General features: G+C 37.3%; 1 protein-coding gene across 1 annotated transcript; it reads left to right on the top strand.

Moving 5' to 3' along the window:
- Positions 1-11506: 11506 nt before the first annotated feature.
- LOC141608133 (uncharacterized) lies at positions 11507-13697 on the top strand. Its single transcript, XM_074427489.1, has 2 exons — positions 11507-12742; positions 12840-13697. Exons 1-2 carry the CDS (start codon positions 11507-11509, stop codon positions 13695-13697), a joined length of 2094 nt encoding a protein of 697 aa, XP_074283590.1.
- The last annotated feature ends 259 nt before the right edge of the window (positions 13698-13956 follow it).

Here is a 13956-nt window from a genome sequence, read left to right as displayed (position 1 = left end):
AATTGTCTTGTACAAACTTATTCCCTAACCTTGTTCAAGTTTCACCCTTAGCTACACGTAAGTGTATATTCCCCATGAGTCGCCAAACTGTGGGACGGGCCGCCCACGGGGCGCTTGGTGAAGGGGCTCGAAAACAAGCGTTTGCATTTTGTATGGAGTCGCCACCAATTTTTATGGGAAATTGGAACCGTTCGAATACCTCGTGTCATGTCAAGACCCAAAGTAGTGACATGAACACTAAGCAATCGTTACCCTTAGCATTCTATGTCTAGAATGACTCTCGTGGATGCCAATGAACACGGGTGCTCACGGAGATCTGGAGTAAGGGGTGAGGGTACGTATTAGGAAGCTCTTTTGATCGAACACCTAATCCCGCCCGCCTCGATAGCGGCCTCTACTAATGATTAGGGAAGTTATTCGTACTTGATATACCGTCGGCTATATGCATGCAATGCAACATCCATAGATTAATCCTAACATGTGAGAATTAGACTAAGTCGGTTGACATGTAATTAGCAAACAATTAATGTCGAAGTTGGGATTTAAGGTTCATTTACATGTGAAGACATACAAATGATACAAAATACAATAATAATAAATATAAATTACAATAATTACATTGGAATAGGCGATTTATGTCAGAAATACCTTTAAAACGGACAATTTGAGAAAAGAAATAAGAAAATAAAATTACGACAGATCAAAAGGTGATAATACAGATATTAGTTGATTAACACGTAGCTAATTAAACTAGGTCAAGGCAGAAAAGGGGTTCAGGGGCAGAACTCATCTCGAACAAAGCGCAGCAGAACATCTGCGCCCTTTGGAAGAGGCGCAGCGATTGATGCGTCTGTTCAAGGGTGAGTCTCAGGCGTGAAGCGGAACGCAAAACCGTTAATGTTATTTGGTAAATTAATGGATTGATTACGATTTTAGACTCGGATGAAAGTTATTAGCAGATTATTTACATATGATTGAGGTCATAAAACAGTAAAACATGGACGAGACGGAAATAAACGGATTAATTATGTGAAGGGTCGATGTTAATGAATGATTAATTAAACTAACTAACTAAACGAATTAGACTAAACATGATGAATGACGACGGATTAATGACTAAACAGGTGAAAATATATCAACAATGAATCCCAGAAACCCAACATGAACGAATTGAATCCCTAAAACTCGAATTGAATTTAATGACGAAAACCCGCAAATATTGATTATTAGGGATTTGAGTCGGATTTATGACGATTTAAACATGTTAATGATGATGGTTAATATACATATGAATTACTATCATGTGAACGAATTAACAGACGAACAAAACAAAAGAAATAAATTTGACACGAATTACAGAGGACGGAGGAAGAAGAAAAGAAGCAGGAACTGCGGCAGCCTCACGAAGAGGCGCAGCAGGTGCTGCGCTCCTTCGAAGAGGCGCAATGTTGCTGCGTCTTTTCTCGACGTCTGTCTCACCGGAAATCCGCAAAAAAGGTTTTAAAGACGGTTTTAGAAATCGGTTTTAATGAGGTACTTTCGACATAAACCTTACAATTGTTATACAATAATTAAAATACAATAAATAAAAGAGAGATAAATACACCCTCAGACTTACATGTTGACGGAACGAGATGAACTAAGAAGATCGATTAGTGAATGCTCGACGCGAATGCAAGGAAAGAGTGCCCTCGAAAGAGGAATACGATTAAAACAGATTAATTAAATTGATTGAGTGTAGTGGTCAAATTGGTCGGTCATGCAACGGAGAGGTGGTACCGGAAGATCCGAGCTTACGTGGTCGGAAGTCCAAGCACGTAGGCGCCAATTAGTAAGAACGAAGTCTAGAATGCAAAGGGATAAGAGAAGGGCGGACACTCGCGTGAGAAATATGAGGAACGAAAGCTCCTATTTATACTAATCACGTGAAGAAATAGGGTTTCGGAGACTCTTTGGAAGTGAATCTCGGAAAGATATGAAAAAGATACGTAAATCATGCAAAGAAGGGCCTGGGAAGAGGCGCAGCAGCCACTGCGTCTCTTGGAAGAGGCGCAGCACCTGCTGCGTCTATTCCCAGGAGGTTTCCTCCTGCTTAAGAAAGATTTCCGCGTTTAAGTTATGGTAGGACGGAAATAATTCGATTATCTTTAAATATTTTAGATGAATATTACGGGATATTATTTGCCAAAAGATAAAATTTGAGAAATATGGAATAGAAATATCCGGAACATTCCAGAACATTCTGACTCGGGATTTAACAGTTATCAGAAAATGGAGACGGTTTTTGACCCGGACTCCGAATGTACCCTAATTACTGCCAAAACGACCGTATCGGGACGTAGATGACATTTAAGAGGTTGACATTAATATTTGAGCAATCACTTGACGATAATCTTACGAACTGTCACAAATCGTTCCGCGTACCAAACATGCGGCCCAATCATCACCGGGTGGTTTGCGAGGGGTGCAGAAACGAGGTGTCTACAGGAATACGTAATATTGAATAGTCTATTCACTAAGATGTTATTGTTATGTTGGATGTGATGCGAGATTGATGTAAGTTTGTTGGAGTTGTATTGTTGAATATTTTATTCACTAAAATGTGCATGCGTAGTAGTGGAGTCGTAACTCTCGGATGTAAATGGATGTTTAAATTGTGGTATTAATATTTTGAGAAAATCGTTGTGCTAGCGCATAAAACTTTGCAGGTGTTTAATTTTGGGTTAATCAATTTAAAGAGAGCTTTTGTTGTATGTTGATACTGTTGCTGTTGTTGATACAGGATTTTTAATGCACTAATTTTGTAAATTTAAAAAAATAATAATAAACATCAATAACAACGGTTATATGCCAAAAAACCGTTGTTAATAGTCAATTTTAACAACGGTTTTTTTAACATATAACCGTTGTTATTACTTTTAACAACGGTTTTTTTAAATATAACCCTTGTTAAAAGTCTTCACAATTTTGGTGGGAAAGATACAACAACGGTTTTTTATATTATAACCGTTGTTATATCTTTCCCACCAAAATTTTGTCAAACTTTCCACAACGACTTACTCGCAACAACAACGGCTTTTAACCGTTGTGAATAATTTCCACAACGGTTTTAATAAATAACCTAACCGTTGTGAATACCTGTTACAACGGCCGCTTTAACAACGTCCGCTTTTTGTTTTAACAATGGTTTTTACCCGTTGTTATAGCCTGTATCTGTAGTAGTGTTTAAATATTAGCATACGAATATTACCACCTCCATATGGATTCGATACTTTTCTTACCACTAGCTATTTTGTTAGTACTGAGATATGATTTTTTTTTTATATAAGTGATACGACTTTAGCCTTGTCAAATTTGGCACCGTTGTCGGGGAGGCAACACTTTTTCTGTTTGTTTTTGTTTATTTTTGTCTTTTGTCTCAGGGAGCATCAGTTCCTTGAGACAGTTTGATATTTTTCTTGTTGTTTTCGTGTATGCCCAGGTCTAACAGGTTGGAGATTGTACCTTTTGATCCCGAGGCAAAGAAGACTTTTCAGTATAGAGGAAAATTTCAAAGATAAATAGGTCAAGTAGAAGACTTGAGTATACTTGACAGTGATACGGAGCACATATTTGCGGCAGAAGAATTGTCCTACGAAGAGGACACGCCTATTTCCGACACCCCAGTACCCGTTCTTATATCAATAAAGATGCCTACTCTTGCCAGTCATTCTAAGCCTACTTTGGCTTCTATTCCCAAGGAATTCAAGCCGCTACTACTGATAAGGGCACTTCTGAGATTCGTCCATATTACATCAATTTGGTGGAGCGAAACTTGTTTCGGGGAGGAGCTAATGAGGATCCTGCCAAGCATATAGAGAAATTTACTGATTATTGTTGTTTCATTCCACTGACAGTAGGAGTAACTCAAGATCAGGTGAAGCAGGTTCTCTTTCCTTTTTCCTTGCGAGATAGAGCTGTCGAATGGCTCCGTGACTTAGACATGGAAGATCATGGGGTTACTGACTGGAATACCTTAGCTCTTGCATTCTACAAGAGATACTTTCTGCCGCAGAAAACCAATACCTTGAGAAGCCAAATCACTAGCTTCAAACAAGGTCCCACTGAATATGTGAATGAGGCATGGGTTCGCTTCAAGAGACTAGTTTGTTCGGTTCCCCATCATGGTTTTCAGAAGTGGTTTCTTTGCAACTAGTTTTACAATGGGTTGTATGATTATCATCGATCTTTACTTGATTCTTCAGCTAATGGGAGATTTCAGGACAATACTAATGACGATACTGCATGGAAGATGATCGATCAGATAGCTACCCATACTGCTAAGTATGGAAACCCCAGAGGTAGTACAAGAGGGGATGGTTCAAATAACGTTGTCGCGACACAGCTAGAGGCCTTAACTGCTCAAATAGACAAATTAAATACACCTCAGTCTTTGGGTAATAAGCAGGAAATGGTTCATGCCATAATTCAACAAGAAGTGTCCTGTGAGAGATGTGGGATTGATGGCCACACTCTGGCCAGATGTATGAGTATAATTGAACAGGTTCATGCTTTTCAGTTTTTCCAGCAAGGTACTCCCTATTCTAACTTCTTCCCTGAAAGAGGTCAGAATGTATTCAATCAAACCCCACAGTAGAATGCATATATAATTCCTCAGAATCGTGATAATAAACCACAAGGGAATTTTGTACGACAAAATCAAGTAGGTTTTCAACAGATGCAACCTCTTCAACAAGCTCCAAGTAATGATATGGCTAAGATGAAAGCCTTGTTGCAACAAAGTTTACTAATTCAACAAAAGCAAATGGCTCAAATTTCGTAACTTATAGCTCATAACAAGATGTTGGATACTCAAGTTGCTCAATTGGCGGTTCAAAATCTCTCAAAATAGCCCGACAATCTTCCTCCTCAAGGTAAACAAGCACATGAACAAGTTAATGCTATTTCACTGAGGAGCGGTACTACTTATCAAAGTCCGAATGTGCCCGTTGATGAAGATGAGGTCCCTTATATGCATCCTAAGGGATTGGGAAATCTTGAGCTAAGTGATGACGAGAAGGAAAATTGCAAGGATAGAACACGGGATAAGAAAGAAGACGAAAAAATGAGGAAATTCGTGTGTACTCGATCGAGTACAGGTGGGCTCGATCGAGTACACCCCCCAGAAGTCGATTTTTCTCGTGTTTCAGCTACAACATTGGAAAAAAATATTGGGTACTCGATCGAGTGACCCCAAGACTTGATCGAGTAAACCCCTTGAGTGGAGCTGATGTTTCGAAATACCAAGAAAAAGTGAAACAAGCCGAGCCGATTAAAATTCAACTACCTTTTCCACACCGACAACAAAAATCTATACTTGATCAACAGTTCGTGATATTCATGGAGGTAGTGAAGAATCTTCAAGTAAGTGTGTCATTTACTGAATTGGTAACTCAAGTGCTGGCGTATGCTAAGTTTTTGAAGGAGATCTTATCAAAGAAGCGGTCTTTTGATGAAATTGAAACGATGGCCTTCACTCAGGAGTGCGCAGTTGCAGTGCAAGCTAACTCACCACTAAATCTAAAGGATCCAGGGAGTTTTTCTATTCCTTGTCATATTGGTAGTGTAGCTATAGATAAAGCCCTTTGCGCTTTAGGGGCTAGTGTTAGTGTCATGCCGCATTCTATATGCAAAAATTTAAATATGGGTAAACTCGGCATTACTAATATGACTCTGCAGATGGCTGACAGATCTTTAAAAGAGACCTATGGGTGTCTTAGAGGATGTGCCAGTTCGAGTAGGGAAATATTTTATTCCAGTTGATTTGATTGTTATGGATATGGCTGAGGACTCACAAGTACCTATTATTCTTGGGAGACCGTTCCTTCACACCGCGGGAGCACTCATAAATGTTAGGGATGGTAGTTTGACACTACGTGTAGGGGATGATACTATTAAATTTGTTCTTGATAACGCTTTCAAGCATCCTCATTCAGTAGCTCCATGTTATATGCTTAATGTTGTTGATCCCCCTATTAATGATTTTTTTGCTTTATGTTTGGATAAGAATCAGTCCAGCGCCCCTGCTTTTGCGTCAGGACCATGGAGCAAGGAGGTAGATGAGATAGAGAGGTTTATTTATGGAGATGAGCCTCATCCTGAACCGGTTTATAGCTTTGATGAAAATGTTGACGTAGAAGCTGAATTGGATGCCTTGGAGGCCGAGATTTTTAGAGATGAGCTCGTCAAAGTTTTTAATGAAGCTTTTATGACGGATGAAGCGCCTCATATCCTCCCCAAAGATGATGACTTGAAGAGCGATGGGCATAATTGCTCATATTTTATATTAGATTTTGAGTTTGATGAGCCACAGAACTTTATTCGTTGCTTATTTTATTTGCTTATACTTTTCATTGGTGCTACTTATGTCTCTGTGTAGCACATGCGCTACTTTTTGATTTATTATTGCGTGCTTTAAGTTGTATTGATTGTGCCTTGGATGGGCATTTGTTTTTAAATGCAGGAAATTGTCCGTTGGCAGAATATTTGATCGAGTCCAGCCAGGCTCGATCGATTACCCTTGTGTTTTGGGTTTGAAACGTAGCCAGATGATGATGGAATTGCGCGGTTGGTCATTTTCCCCTGTTTTTGCAGCTGGTTTGGGGGAATTCCTAAGCTCTTACCCGGTATTCTCTTTCCTTGTATCTATTTTTTTTTGTATTATCTCTATTTCTTTTCCATTCCTTGTGTTAGATGTATCATTTAGGTTGCTGGAAATTTGTTGTGTGATTGCTATGTTGTAGGCGTCATAATGAGGACACTGTGACATTTAGGTTTGGGGGAGGAGTCTTTAATTATGTTGTGTGATTTACTTTATGTTGTGTGCATAAAAATAAAAAAAAATCCATAAAAATGAAAAAAAAATCAAAATACAAAAACACGTTCCTTTGTTTTAGGTCGTGTCTTGGTGAATTAAATAGCAATGATGATAATTTGCATTATTTTTGCATTTGAATCCCACTTAAGTTATCCATGTACATTGTTTTGACTTGTTATTAAGCTCATAACTCAAGTTTTGACCTTAATGATATGCCTTATGCTAAGTAAATTTGACAATATTATGTTGGTAAACCACTTAAATTTCTAAGGTCTATAGAGCTTCCTAGGCCAGGAACATCAATAAACTGGTCTCATTGTCAATTAGGCTTAAGAGTGTGGTTCTCCTTGTGGAATATATAATATCAAACTGCATAAGTGTGACATTAGTTTTTTAACTTTTTGCGCGTCCATATGATTAAGTACATGAGGAAAGGCGATTCTTACCGTTCAAATAAGCCATACATTATTCTTTTGTTAGCTCGTTTGAACACTTGTAGCCATTTCATATCCTACTTTCATAGCTACAATCTAGAATTTGCCTACCTTTTCGAGACAGTCGCAGTTGCTTGAGTTTCATGTCTATTTTTGCTACTTTGGTTGAGATTGAGACATTTATTGTCAAGTGGGTAATAGATTAAATTTTGCACCAATTGTGTTAATCTCTTATGTTGGAAAAGAAAAAAAAATATGAAGCAAAGAAAAAGAAAACTAAAAAAAAAAGAAATAAACGAAAAGAAAAGAAAAGAAAAAGAAAAGAAAAAAAAAGAATTGCTTCATCTGGTTATGTTAAGAGATTATAAGGAGTGTACTAGAGTCTAATGCATTTTTGGAGAGTAATTCATAGTCTCTCATGGGTTGTCAAAGTCGAGATAATTTCTCTAGTTAGGACGATTTATGTTATCATAGAATTTGTTTTTTTTGTTCCTACCGTCTTAGCCTCACATATCCATACATGCCTTGACACAAACCACTTCTATACACCCATTTGCCTCCTTATTGTCCTTGATACATGTACTTTTATCTTTGTTGTGAATGCGTATTAGTTGGAGAAATTTCTATCACATTAGAATGCATGCATGTTTCATAAGTTGAGTGAGTGTCTTTATTCTTTCTATCTTATATATAACTCACCCTTTATGAGTGCATGAGTGAATCTGCTAGAATCCAACTAATTTGTCTTACAAGATTGAAAGGTATTTGGCTGAGCTACGGTATCATGTTACATCTTGAGTTGAGCCGCGTTTTTCTATTACCCGTGCCTTTGAATTTGTTTTATTGGCACAATGGTCATTACTTTGTTATAGATATGGATAGCTTGGGATTTGTATGTGCATCGACATTAGCGCTGAGTTATTCATTCACCATTTATATGATTGCTTTTTGTACTGTGTGTTACTTTGCTTAAAGACAAGTAAAGTTGAGCAGTGCGGATATGGCATATTTGAATACACGAGGCATGGCACAGGAAACTAGAAGGATTGAAAATAAGAGATGAAGATTACACGAATAAAAGCTGAGAAGTGTTGTGTACTTGATCGAGTTAGCTTGTACTCGACCGAGGGGAGTGTACTCGATCGAGTATCTACAGGCTCGATCGAGGAACTTTTTTGTCAGAGTTGTTTCCGATATTTCCTAAAACACGTCTTATTTGTATTATATATTCTAAAATTGGAAGAATTATTAGGCTATGCTTTTTATTACTTTCAGAACTCCTAAATACTCTAAGTTTAGTCGGCTAGCAAACGTTTGAGATCTATAATCCGTTCTTCATTAATTTGTTAAGGTACTTTAATATTTCTTCATTAATTATTCAATATAGTTTATGTTATTGTCTCTTTGCCTTTGTTATATGTCTTTAATCATGTTTTCAATTATTATTGTTGTTTTTACTCTTAATATCATGAGTAGCTAAATCCTTCATCTAGGGTAAAGAGGATCTAGGTTGATTAGAAGAGGGTTAATGAATTGATTGTTAGTAATATCGCATAATTATCGTTTGATTATTGTTCTTTTCAACGAGTAATTATTTGATTTAGGCCTGAATTGATAATTAGTTTAGCGAATTAATACTTTCACCGACCGGGTTAGAAATAATACAGGCTACGATAATCAGATAGGTAAAGTTTAATTATAGCGATTGCATGTTAAATTGAATCTAAAGGGTATAATAGAATTAATCAATCTTGTGACCTTAGATAATTTGATTGACCTTACAATTGATTAAAATATACCTCCGGATAATTGACCTAGTGAACCCGCTCCTTAGACTTCTTAATATTATTGTTTTTACGATCTTTACTTTATTGCAAAAGTAGTTGTTAGCAAACAAACCAAATCTCCAATAAAATCGGTTAGTTTAACACAATTTAAATATTAGCAAACTGAATATTACCACCTTCCGGTGGATTCGATACTTGTCTTACCACTAGCTATTTTGTTAGTACTGAGATAGGATTATTTTGATATAGGTGATACGACTTTAGCCTTATCACTCCCCATGTAGCCTGGGAGACCTGTTGTCTTCCTTGTGATAAGGGAGGACTGGGCATCATCAACTGTCACTTGTGGAATATAGCAGTTCTTGGAAAATATTCTTGGTGGATTTCTCATATGAAGGACAGCTTGTGGGTGAAATGGGTTCATACTATCTACATATAGCAGCAGGACCGGTGGCAGTATCACCCAGCCATTAATTCAAGTTGGACATGGAGACAAGTGTACAAGGTTAAGGAGAAACTTAGAGCAAACTTTCTGAATGGAGTCTGCCAGGGCACTTACACAGTGCAGGGAGCATATCATTGGCTATTAGGAGCTCATCAAAAGAAAAACTGGGTGCCCTTTGTGTGGAATAAGCTTAGTTTGCCTAAGCACAACTTCAGTTCTTGGATATACATTCAGCCGAGATTCCTTACTCAAGATCGTCTTTTGAGATTTGGGGTAGCTACTGATGGATTATGCTTTTTGTGTGGTGTGCAGCATGAGTCCCATAATCACCTTTTCTTTGATTGTCAGTACAAACAAGGTTTGTGTTCAGAAGTTGTAGGATTGGTTGCTGCTTAAGTGGCAAGGAAGTGTTGACAACTTGGTAATTAAGTGGAGATGTAACTCATTGCTGAGAAAACAGGTTGTTATCGCTGCTATATCTGGTCTGATCTATAGTATATGGAATAGCAGGAACAAAAGCAGAGCAGAGCTGTTTGTGCTTCATCCAACGAGACTAATAGAAGGTTTAAAATCTGTGTTGAAAATGAGGTTGTAAAAGTTGGAAATCAGTAAGGGGCAACTTAAATGTACAGGCTGGTTACAACAAACTGGTCTGATTGAAAGGTAGTAGTGAATGTTGAATGTAATGTATGGTGATGTAAAACTATATTGATAATTAATGTTAATTCACAGTTCCCCAAAAAAAAAAGTAGTGGCGCGCAAAACTAAATAATACTTTTTATTACACATATACATTGCGATTTACAGTTTCAATTATACGAATTTCCGTATATACGATAAGGTTTATATAAAAACTGTATCGAATACACACTAGCAAAATCTAAAACCCGATATACTGTTTTCGTTACAGGTTTTCTTTTGAAAAAAAAAATAAAAAAAAAATGTAAAACGACAAAATATCGTCTTTTTCAATGACTCGGTATTATAACTCTTATACTCTTTAGGTTATTTAGGGGGTGTTTGGTTCACAAGGTGGCGTGGGTTTAGAATCAGGAATCAAACCATGGTATCAAGAATCAAATAAACAAAATTAATGATTTACTTTGAAAAATTAAATAAATAAGTTTACCGCATAAAAAATAATTGCATAAAACCCTAAAAGTTTAGAATAAAAAAGAAAAGCACAAACTAATTTCCGTGTAAAAATACATCATTGATACAAGTTAATCCATATAAAAAATAAATTGTTTAAATTCTAATTTTTAACAATTAATTTTCTGATAGGGTATTCTAAAAAAAAAAAAAATTCACCCAAAAATGTTGATACTAAGAAGTTGAAAAAAATCATGGAAAAAATAAAATTGAACTCATGAGATAGACTTTGAAAGATGACAAACAAAGTATAAAATTACAGAAGTGACATTGAAAACCGGATAACGTATATACGACTTTCTATACGGGAAAACCGGATATAAATGTATATACGATTTTCCGTATCGGGTAAGACTATTAAAAAATGAGATTTTAAATGAATATTAAATATAGTTTTTCGAAACCATATCGGATATACGGATTACTGACCCCTAATAAAAAGTTAAAAGTAAAACAAATGATCTAATTTAATCAATAAAGAAAATAAAAACCATATAAAAAAATTATCAAAATAAAGATCAATATGAGAAATTTTTTTATTTGAAAATGATCACATCGTAAAGAAAAATAAAATAGACAAAACCATTGAAACTCACATATGTAAATAAAGTGAAAAGTTTAAGAAAAGAAACGATGAACAACAATAAAGATATATAAGTTTACGAAAAAATATGAGAAAATAGAATACGTAAATCGAAAAATTAAATAAATAACTAAAATGTAGGGGGTCTTAACTTGTAAACCTAACTTTGAATGTTAAAAATCTAGAGAGATAATGAGCTTTAATATAGAGAGAGAAAGCGATTTGGGATTTCTTCTTCGTTAAGCAGTAATGGCGCGACAACGGAAGAACGATCCTAAATCTAGTAGATTAATTAGGCTTAATTCAAATAATAATTCACAAACTAATACACAAAATCACAAAAATAATAGTAATACGTCTCATAATACAAATTCTGGATCACGATATCGAGTAATTTCTAGGGTTACGGATGATCAATCTGATGAGGAGAGTTCATCTGAACCTATTTCTGTTCTCAGGCCGTATAATTTGAATGAAGTGATGGAATCAATACTTGAGGAGGAATCTGAGGAGGATTGGGTTGATGTTCCAAGGAGTAACAAAAGTGGGGATTCTAATTCTGAATCATCGTCCAAGGTAAGTTCTCTTCAGCTTACTAATTCGGATGTTGATGCTGAATTAAAGTATTGGTCCACCGCTGTGTATTGTTATGTCCTGGGAGCAAACCCACCATGGAAAGTTATTGATGGATTTGTTAAAAGAATATGGGGGTATACTGATTATGAGAAGCTCTCGTTTCACTCTAATGGTATTTTTGTTGTGCGGTTCAAAACTGAGGAAATGAAGTTGAGAGTTCTTCAGGCTGGTCCTATCTTCTTTGATAACAAGCCTGTGGTAGTAAAGGAATGGACGCCAACGACTAATCTCATCAAAGAGGCGGTGGATAAAGTCCCTATATGGATTCGCTTTTATGGACTGCTTATGAAGTTCTGGGGTAATGCCTTGAACAAGATAGTTAGTCTGGTGGGTGTTCCAGTCAGGTGTGACAGCAATACTCAGCTCAAAACCTTTCTGGGGTATGCAAGGGTGATGGTTGAAGTGAAAGTGGGGGATGTGTTGCCTGATGTTGTGGAGTTTGATGATGAAATGGATGTACATCATAGGCAAATAGTTCATTATGAGTGGAAGCCTGTGATCTGTACTGAGTGCAAGATTATGGGTCATATAGCACGGGATTGCAGGAGGAAGGAGAAGGTTGAGGCACCTAAACCCAGGAAGGCTTGGGTCCCTAAGAAGAATGGGGGAGGTCCTCAGGTGGCTCCTCCACAACCTGCTGTACCAGTGCAGCCTCTTGTAGCTCCTAGGGTGTCAACGGTGGCAATGGGACTTGGCAATGGTTTAGTTACACCACTGCCATTCTCATTTCGACCTTCTTTTTCACCTACAAGAATTATAACTCAGATGACAAGGCAGGGAGGTTTTAATACTGGCATTGGCAGGGGTACTTATTTGGAGGTGCTGGAGCACTCTATCCAAATAAGGAAGGTCACTGGTGGTGAACAGGAGGAGGGTTCGTCACTAATTGAAAATGGGTAGCATTGGTTGCTGGAATGTTAGGGGGATAAATAGTGTGAATAAACAGAAGGAAGTTAAGTGGTTTCTTCATAATAATAAGGTAGGAGTTTTTGGTTTGTTGGAAACTAGGGTCAAAGTAGATTTTATTAATAAAGTACACCAAGGCATTGGTACTCACTGGTCTTTAGTAACTAACATAGCTAGTCATGAGGGTGGACGAATTTGGATAATCTGGGATGATACTAATTATAGTGTGGAGGTTCATGGCAGTGAAGCTCAAGTCATTCATACTAAAGTAACTTATGGACCTACTAGGGAATCTTGGTGGATGTCTATGGTTTATGGTTACAACAGAATTGCTGAAAGGGAGGCACTATGGGAGTCTCTGTGTAATATGAGTTGTCTAGTTGATGGACCTTGGGTGGTGTTAGGAGATTTTAACAATGTGCTTGCAATGAATGAAAGAATTGGTTCTGAAGTTACAGTAGCTGAACTTAAAGGGTTTCAGGACTGTGTGGATTCATGTGGACTGATGGACATACCTGCTCAGGGAGCTTTCTTTACATGGACGAATAAACATGAGGTGGGGTCTATGGTCTTCAGTAGGATTGACAGGGCTATGATCACTGATGGTTGGCTTGATAGGTACCCTGATACTCTCACTACATTCCATCCTGAGGGGATTTTTGACCATTGCCCTTGCACAATGGTTCTTAGGCCTTCAGTGGATAAGAGGAGAAGCAATTTTAAATACTTTGATATGTGGGGGCAAGCTGATGGATTTATTAGCATTGTGACTAAGGTTTGGGAAACCAGAGTTGATGGTGTCAAGATGTTTCAAGTAGTCAAGAAGCTTAAGGCTCTGAAAAAACCTTTGAAGGAGCTGAATAATGACAGGTTCTCTAATGTTGAAACTGCTGCATAAGTGGCTAAGATGCATATGTATAATGTTCAGAAGAAGTTGCAGAGAAATCCTACTGATTCCCAGATGCAGGCAGATGCAAAAATGGCTGCTGATTCATATAAGGAATTAGATGAGGCAAGGAGAAAGTTTCTGGTGCAGAAGGCCAAAGCTCAATGGATGAAGGATGGGGATGTGAATTCCCAGTACTTCCATAGTGTGATCAAGGCTAGAAGGTTGCAGAATAAAGTCCTGAGCATTCAAGATGTGAGGGGTGTCCTGT

Source organism: Silene latifolia, chromosome 10 (genome assembly GCF_048544455.1).
Source record: "Silene latifolia isolate original U9 population chromosome 10, ASM4854445v1, whole genome shotgun sequence".
In the NCBI taxonomy this organism is placed as follows: Eukaryota; Viridiplantae; Streptophyta; class Magnoliopsida; order Caryophyllales; family Caryophyllaceae; genus Silene; species Silene latifolia.
This window is presented reverse-complemented; position numbering and strand designations above follow the sequence as displayed.